The sequence below is a fragment of the Eriocheir sinensis genome, chromosome 63, assembly GCF_024679095.1.
Source record: "Eriocheir sinensis breed Jianghai 21 chromosome 63, ASM2467909v1, whole genome shotgun sequence".
In the NCBI taxonomy this organism is placed as follows: domain Eukaryota; kingdom Metazoa; phylum Arthropoda; class Malacostraca; order Decapoda; family Varunidae; genus Eriocheir; species Eriocheir sinensis.
In genome coordinates, this window is record NC_066571.1 from 2701951 (window position 1) to 2710782 (window position 8832).

General features: G+C 50.3%; 1 protein-coding gene across 4 annotated transcripts in view; it reads right to left on the minus strand.

Annotated features, from left to right (window-relative positions):
- Positions 1–237: 237 nt before the first annotated feature.
- LOC126986852 (uncharacterized) overlaps positions 238–8832 on the minus strand; it is a 10417-nt gene continuing 1822 nt past the window's right edge. For 2 of the 4 annotated variants that reach the window (XM_050843296.1, XM_050843297.1), the window contains exons 2-13: positions 5820–6231; positions 5478–5593; positions 5051–5206; positions 4745–4920; positions 4451–4507; positions 3829–3999; positions 3455–3737; positions 3201–3341; positions 2928–3097; positions 2587–2767; positions 2251–2437; positions 238–2082 (exon numbers count right to left, since the gene is read on the minus strand). In XM_050843296.1, coding sequence (XP_050699253.1) covers positions 794–2082; positions 2251–2437; positions 2587–2767; positions 2928–3097; positions 3201–3341; positions 3455–3737; positions 3829–3999; positions 4451–4507; positions 4745–4920; positions 5051–5206; positions 5478–5593; positions 5820–6228 — 3336 coding nt within the window. In that variant the 5' untranslated portion in view covers positions 6229–6231 and the 3' untranslated portion in view covers positions 238–793. The remainder of the gene's footprint in view (positions 2083–2250; positions 2438–2586; positions 2768–2927; positions 3098–3200; positions 3342–3454; positions 3738–3828; positions 4000–4450; positions 4508–4744; positions 4921–5050; positions 5207–5477; positions 5594–5819; positions 6232–8832) is intronic. The other 2 variants (XM_050843298.1, XM_050843299.1) reach the window with 2 other exon arrangements.

The following is an 8832-nucleotide window of genomic DNA, read 5'->3' on the forward strand; positions in this document are numbered from 1 at the left end:
CTCCCGGGATAGTTGAGGCGAATTATTGGAAGTTCTATCCCAAACTAAGATTGATTAAAGAACCTCATTGTAATTAAATAATGAAAAAATCATAAGATATATCACGGCAAGTCTCGGGTGTCAGCGTGTATTTGACTCACTGCAAAGGTGCCGGATGTGTGTGGCTTATCATCCGGCCGGGACGTGATTGTTGCAGTCGAAGCTTTGGCGGCAGGGTAAGGAGGTGAATCATTTGAGGCTAGTTTGAACATATATTTTTTATCAAATATGATTTCATACATCCATAAAAAAATGAGACTATGGTGTATTTCCACGAGCAATGACTAAATCATTTGATTAATTTACCTGACATTTGTTGACACATACAGATGTCCTCTAGGGGTCAAGGCGTGCGTGATGCGGGTCTTTGGATGCCTGCCTTGAGCCTTACAGTGGGTGCTGGTGAGCCACTCTGTGTGCAGGTAATTATTTGTCGGCATGCGTGACTACCAAGCTCAGCCCCGTCAGGGTCTTGGGCCACACGGGTCCAGCAATCCCTCCTCCCAGACATCCATCAAACGCCTTGCTAAACACATATACGACTGGGGGCTTTGCTTGTGTGTTAAAACGGTTTGTCAGGCATGTGTAGCACGTCCACGATCGTCACACACGGAAAACTTATTATTAGCATAAAAAAGAGTGAATACAAGAATCTTGTGCACAGCCTAAAGAAGTCTTTAATTATAATCACAGCACTAGTCGCGAAGGTAAGCGAGAGAGGCAAGAAAGTCGTAAACCCTTTAGTTTCTTCACCTCACGCAGCGTCGAGTTTTCTTGCTATTGCCAACACTTTATTGTTTCCCTTTGAAGCGGAGGATCCCGGAGAAGTCGATCGAGCTTCTGACCATGGCTTGGAGGGAAGAGTTGGTGGAGCCGCCTCTCGGGGTGGACTGGGCTTCCCTTGTAGTCTTCCTTCTTGATTTCGCTGACCAACTATCTGAGGAGGAGACGGAGAGTTGTGCCTCGAGGGAGGAACCCTGGGTGGTAATGGCAAAGCCTTTTTAATAGGTGGCCGTAATGCCACCTTCCGGCCATTGGTGTTGACGGCGTCCCTCAACGCAGTCGTGTGGGCATGTTCTTTAGGTGTCGCAGACGCCGGAGTGGATCTGTCGCCGGGAGGGCTGTTTTGTCTACAAGGAAACCTGACGCCACTTGGCATCTCTGGGGACATGGACAAGTTCTCTTCACTCTTGGCAGGCTTGAGAGTAGAAGGAGGTGGCGGTGGGGGCGTCCCTCTTGCTCGGACCCTTCCAGTGGAAAGAATATCGGTAGAGATTGACCGGCAGTAGGCTGGCTTCGCCTGCTCTGGTGGCGGCGTGGCCTGCCGAGAGCTGCGGCCCCCAGCCAGCGGATCTACTACCAAACGACTCAGTGGGATGGATTTCTGACTTCCAGAGTTCTTCGAGAGATGGATTTCTTTTTCTGTAGTTGCTTTTCCATTTTTGTTTCCAATCTTCCTAAAAGTGCTAATTAAACTGCTCATGGAAAGCTGCAGGGAAGATCTCTTGCTGGAGTCGTCTTCATCAGTGTCAGAGACGCAGCCAGAATCCATCGAAATAGATTGCAAATACTTGGGCCGCTGAAGGTTGTCATGGGACTTGTGATGTTGGACAGGAGAGTCTGAAGGCAGTCTCACCTTCCTTCGCAAGTCAGGCGAGTTCTTGGGTGTGATGGTGACCATCTCCGTCACCAGCTTCTCGTTGGCCACGCCCCAGGAGTTTGTATGAGAGGTACCCTTGATGTCTACGTCGACGCTGCACAGCATATGCTCGTTCACGTCCCCCTCAGCTTCAATATTTACGTTCGACTGTTTCGTTTGTGGAGGAAATCGGACAGTGAGCATCCATCGGGCAGCCTTGGTCATGATGGGGCAGCAGCACGTATCCAGGCAGGCGACGCAGCAAGGGAGAGCCCGGGAGGTGTAATCGCGTCCTTTACTCTTGTACCAACCTTTGAAACAACCCCACGAGCAACACGTCACCGCCAGCAGACTCGCCAGCAGCACCAGGAGCACCCACATCGATGTTATTAGAACCCGGACGTCTGTGGGAAGGGAAACCATTGGCATGGGAGACATTCACGCCCCCTGCGAACAGCCTGCTGCCAGATATAAGGTTCCCATGTATAGAAGTCACAGTGAACTTAACTTTGATACCAAGTAGGGAGCAAGCTGGAATTTGTCCTCAAAACCTGCCCCCCTGTGTCACTTACCTGAGGGACCAGCCATCACGTTACTTTCCACAGAGCCTCCTAGTCCAGCCAAGGAGCAGTCAGGCGGGGAGTAACCCGCATCACAGTGGCAGTTGCCGCGGCTGTTACACACACCGTGTCCAGAACACCCACCTCGGCAGTCCCCTGTAGGCTTCGGGATCTCCTGACATCGCTGGTTGACGCACATCTGTATTTTGAGAGACGGAACATTGAAGTGGGCGGACTACTCAGGACGACAGTGAAGTTAATATGGCACACACACACACACACACACACACACACACACACACACACACACACACACACACACACACACACACACACACACACACACACCTTTCCAGAGCCACAGGAGGCACCGCTGGGGGTCAGCCAGTGGTGGGCGGGGTAGTTTGCTGATCCGGAGATGAAGTGGCATTCGTGAGGTCCCGCGCGTCGAGACTCGGGGCGATGCTCTGGGAGGTGCTTGGCGCTTGGGGCCGAGGCGAGGCAATGGAGAGTCCCGCACAGAGAGTTCCTGTGTGACCAAGACTAGAATGAATGGACGGATCTCTGGCAAAATTTACAGGCAGGGTGTAGTTGACTTTCTTCTTCTAATGGCTGATTTTTTTTCATTAAGTGTGGTTAGTCTATGCATTCTTGTTTTGTGACATTAAATGGCGGCGATAAACACTTACTCGGGTCGACAGGTGCGATAAACACCGGTCTCGAAGCCACAGTTTCCGTCACGGTTCCCTTTCACGTTAAATTCTGAGTAGCAGTCATGTGAGGCGGCAGGCGTGGAGGCGCCCCACAGCTGCTCACAGCGCCCCTCGCGGCTACCACACTCCCCGTTGTAACAGTGACCCTTGAGGGAAGACATGTGGTAATGACCGTTAGGATCTAAGGCAGTGAGTGGAGGAAAGCATTATGGTAATTCTTTTCCCCACTGGGGAGAAAAACTTCCTCACCTCTCCCCCGCGGCACGATGTCCCGTCCCCCTTATTTACATCAGTTGGGCAGTACTCGGAGTGGCCGGAGCAGAACTCTGGCAGGTCACATTCCTTCGGAGCCGCACGACACACTGTGCCCGGAGGCTTGGGCTGACACGTCTGCCATGCAAATAACGTCTCAGATAATGACAGAACCTTGTGGTCAACGTTATCACCTTACACATATAATAAAATTAGCATCAGATTTTTTTATGTAAGACATAGTTCCGCACCCGAGTGTCGCAACATGCACCAGAGGCACAGGAAGCATTGGTGGCAAGCCTGCAGGTGTCGGCGACGCAGCACGGGTTGTCGCAGAATTCGGCGGGGCCACAGTCACACTGCTCGCCGTCGTCCACCACCCCGTCGCCGCAGCTGTTGCTGTCATGCCTCTTCCTCGGCACGTTCCTCAGGCAGTCCAAAGCTAAAGAATCCATTGCTGAGCTGAGAGATTTTCTGTTGCAAGAACTCCATTCTAGCTTTGCAGCTGAAGCATTTCTGTTTGTGGGAGGAAGACTTAAACTGAGTTTTTCGAACAAGAATACTATATCATAAGACAAAACCACTGGTGTTCAGGTCTTGATAACGGCGAGACTGCCAGACTAACCTAAAGTGGCGGCCCATTACGCAGGTGGCATCGTGGCAACCGCAGTCGTGATCGGCGTCATCAGCATCGTCCTCAAATCCGAGGCTGTGGCCCACCGCATGCGCCAGGGCCACGCCCGCCAGGCTTGGCACCTCCCCCTCGTCCTGTACGACGCTCACTGACTCCCGCCTTCTGTCCATCGAGAGCACACGACTCACTCATCAGCAGCCGTGGCTGTCATGCACCGTAATTACACTCAACGAATAATTACAATAAAATTATCATTCTCCTGCCAGGACTTGTTTTTTTAACGAGAATCATACATAGTGAATGATTTTTTAAACTTTTGGGCCCAGTGGAAGACCAACAGCAAAGCATGAGATGGAGCACTTTCATAAACGAAAACAAGAAGGGTCTAGGTTATCCCTCCCTCCTGTTCCCAAGAGCCTCGACCCAGTGGTGTAAAAAAAGGATTATGATGGCCACCGGCCAGGCCCCACCATCGCTAAGGTTCTTATCTCGACACTAACTTGATTGACCGTCTCTCTGTTGAGGGACTTACACGCTTTAAAAGGAACACTGGATAACAAAGGAGAATCCTGCAACACGCCTGAGCACCGAGAGCTGGACAGGAAGCACGTACCTGCACATTCCTCCTTGGGGCGCGCCGCAGGGTACTCGTCCTCGCATCTGTTTCCTCCTGTAGGGAATGAAGGCAGTGACGAGGCAGGAGTTATGTAATAGCTTTGTTGAATGGTGTCATGATGTTATCAAGTCGAGAGTTTTGTAAGGTGATAGTCAATTTCCATCCCAAAGCAAACCACTGAGTCCCCCTTTGCATCCTCCTCTGAAGGACACTACTGACATTCTCGCCCCATTCTCCTCCTCACTCTTGACTCTCAACTGCCTGCATCATTATACATATATTCAAACTTACGTCAGGAGAACCGTGTGGTCGTTGGGCAGTTTAGGTTCCTCCTGCAGGAGGCGGAGCCGGTACTGCTGGAGGCCGTCGACGTTGGTTTCTACTGTGGAGGTCACGCTGAACTGGTCCCGTGAGTCCCAGACCGACACCTTCGCTGGCACCAGCATCACGCCCACACCGCCCAGAACCTGGATGTCGGCGGTGGAGGAGTGAAGGAAGTTTATAGTTAGCGACAGTGGCGGCTCTGTATGAAGTTTTAGGAGGGGACATGCAATGACGTGAACGAGCCCCCCAGGAAGAGTGTGAAGTAAGTCTTACCTTGTTGGCAACGCTCAGAAGCTGTGCGGCGCGTTGGGAGGCATCGTGTCGTGTGCCGTAGTGGTTGTAAAAGCTATAATCAGCGAGCACCACCACCTCCACGAAGAGGGTCTTCCGGTCCGGCAGCGGTGGCCCATGCAGCTCAATACGTTGGATCTGCCAGATGAGTTTGTGTTCAAAGCAGAGAAACACTTCGAGACGCAAAACTCACGGGGGAGATTAACATTGCAGCGCTTAGCATACCACAAATCGAATATTTTTTTCTGATAGCGTCAGTAGCGTGACAATAGTTAGGAGAGAAGAGCGCGTGGGGCAGCCACGGCTCACCCCAGCCGCCCACACAGCTGTCCTAACCCGGGCGAGGGTGGGGGCTGAGGTGTCCAGCCAAAGGAGGGACGAGGAAGGCAATGTGAAATGAAAGTCTTACCGTTGTGATGCTGCGTGAGGTGCGGTCAAGTGAATGCATCGCGCCCCCCTTGATGTAGCGAGGCCGCATGGCGTCGGCTGTGGACGTGGTCGTGCCCGCTTCAGTAAGTCGCGTTCCTGAGTGGTGATGGAATAAAAAAAAATATTTCGTTGATTAAATACATGTTGGTTGGGTCGCATGGATTGCATTTTCATTATTTTTTTCTCATTGCCGTAATACATCACTTCAACAACCAGTGTTAATATTTCTTTTAAGATAAAGCGGTAACATTATCAGTCTCAAGGAACCACCATGGCTGTGCACGCCTTGATCCTCAAATGACGTGTTACCGTCGTGACTCACCTTCCGGCTGGTCCAAATGCGCCTTCCTTGCCACGCTGACCCTCCAGCCTCCGAGCGCCCCACCGGGTGGTGGTGCAGCGAAGCCCCCTTGGACAGCTTGCTGAGTCAAGGTTCTTGAGTCGTTGTGGAGGCGTTGGGGAGATGACGTAGTTGGAGACGAGGCCGGCAATTGGAGGGCCGCCACTCTCAGCTGCACCAACGAGCACAACAAGAGAACCAGTGTGATGTAGGCCGGGCCGGGAGACGCCGAGGGTCGCCGGCACCAAGAGAACGGTGGCCGTGCCATGCTGGCCTGGCGGCCGTGCAGGGGCATTAAAGTATCACTGTTTGCTCCCCTTGCCTCCTTTGTGGCTGCAGTGTTCCACGCGAGCCTTTCCTTGCATGAATCCCACGTGTCTTGCGGGGTCATAGCCTGGAATGAAGGCAGCAAACCTTTACACCTTAATCCGTGAGTGGGCGAGACGAGAAGAGAGAGGGAAGAGGGGAAGGTGGAGGCGGCTGAGGGCAGTGCTGTTGGCAAGGCCGGTCGTCAGCGGGGCTCACTCACTCCCATCTCTTGTTCTGCCTACGTTGGTTTGTACATTAACGTTATATTGCGTCAACATTGTCACTGAGTATGAGGAAGATTGTTTTGCAGCAACATTATGTATTGATGCGTTGTGGTGTTCAGCGTCAGCATAACGACACCAACGACGAGAAGACACCCACATCCCAACCATCATACGTTCCTGATTATCACTCCTAGCGCGAGACCTGAGGCTTTATTGGCCTATATCAGTGACAGGCAACGCTACTATCGGTCTGCAATTACTCCGCTGTCTCGGATATGAACTTCCTATACGACCACAAAACCTGTTCCTCTCATCCACTAATTCTGCGAACCGGTTATTACCAATATGTTGTGAAAAATTTGAATTGATCTGACTCACAAGGGAGAGGAGGGATCAACAGGGGCGGGGGGAGGCAGAGTAAGGTCCGGCAGGGGTCAACAGGTGCCCCGCCCCGGACACAAATGTGGGCTGTCGTATCCGTCGTCGTGACGAGGCGAGGGACTCTCTGTATCCCCTTTATTACTTGTCCTTGTTCCTACTCTCTGTATACCGTTTATTACTTGTCCTTGTTCCTACTCTCTGTATACCGTTTATTACTTGTCCTTGTTCCTACTCTCTGTATACCGTTTATTACTTGTCCTTGTTCCTACTCTCTGTATACCGTTTATTACTTGTCCTTGTTTCTACTCTCTGTATACCGTTTATTACTTGTCCTTGTTCCTACTCTCTGTATACCGTTTATTACTTGTCCTTGTTCCTACTCTCTGTATACCGTTTATTACTTGTCCTTGTTTCTACTCTCTGTATACCCTTTATCACTTGTCCTTGTTTCTACTCTCTGTATACCGTTTATTACTTGTCCTTTGTTCTCTTTTGCATCCCTGGGGTCGTATACTTTTTGACCGCACTTTTTTTTCCGCAGACTAAATGAATTTTTTTTACATTGTATTTGCTTCATATGCATTCCTTTTTGGTTATTGTTCTTAACTCAGGTTTTTTTTGGCCCTTGTGTTTCTATGGATTGTAATTATCAAACGGTTTGAGGGCGTTTCTCAGTAGATAGAAGAAAAAATATAAAGCGAGTCTGATTCACGTGAAAATCTTTTTGGTTATTGTTCTTAGTTCTTGGTGATTTTCCACAGGTTCATCGGAGCGAGTGAATCACACAACTTACTCCCCTTACATGAGGGACCGGAATCTTAATCGTTGAGTTACCTGCATTTAAGACGCTTTATTATGACTAAAATCCTAACCTGCAGCAAGGCTCACAAACTATCGAGTAACAGGAGCGAGGTACTTTTTGAACTAGTACTTTTGTGGACACATGAAAGATCGAGCTCCTAACTGACCTCCGCCAGACTCTTCTGCCTCCTCCAGTCCCTGCTGATCCCTCCTCCCTCCTGCTGCCTTGGGTTAGAGTTAGACCATTTCAAATTTAACACAACACATTGCTAACAACTGGTTCGCAGAATGAGTGGTGGATGAGAAGAGCAGACTTGGTGGTTATATAGTGAGTTAGTGCAAATACGAGAAGAGCGGCAAAGTCCAGGACCGTTTGTTATGTTGCCGCAAGTTTACCAAGCAGTTCTGAACGCTTAGCTCCTTTGAATAACTAACTGCGGCACTGGCTTTATGAATAACGGTGATGAAAGCACTCGGGAATCCTAACGGTGTGTCAACACGTGTCCCTCAGCCTATCCGGAAGTCCGAGCAGCAGGGGCAGACAACGGCTTTCCCCAGCAATGCATGGCTCGGGGATTTACCACAGGCGCCCCCGTGGCTGCCTCCACCTGGGATGTAGCGCCCTTCAACACCTGTCCTGTTGTCACGTCCCTTTTCTTCTCTCGTTTTGTGTCTTTCTCTACTTTGTTATTGACTGTCTTTTTGTCCCGTCGTCCTAGGGCCCCCGATTCCATTTTTTTATCGTTACTTTGGCATTTATTCTTTTATCCTTTTGCGGTAGTGAGGGTTAGTGGGTTGGAGGGAATAGCAGGGTGAGGGATGAGAAGGGTGGGTAGCAGGTGAGGGAGGGGGAGAATGAGGGAAGGGAGGGGCAGCGGCGTAGGTTGATGGTAGGGGTAGGGGAGTTGGGGAAGTGTATCGGGGATTAAGGGGGAAGGTATGGTGGAGATGTAGGACAGGTGTGAGAAAACGTGTGTGTGTGTGTGTGTGTGTGTGTGTGTGTGTGTGTCGGGTATAGGCGGGCCACTCACGTTTGGAGTGGCCCCGCAGACAAGGAGGCTTCCAGTGTATTCATATTCTAACTTACTTTTCCCCCGCATGTTTTGATATTATTTTGTTCCTATAAATTTCTTACGTCTTTTCGCTTTTCCGTCTTGCGTTCTCTAGATTCGTGATTTTCAATAGTTTTCCCTTTTTTTATCTTTCATTCTCACACATGATTAATTTTTCCTCCACACAAATAGGTGATAAATTTTCGGAAAGAGCTACAGATTATGTCT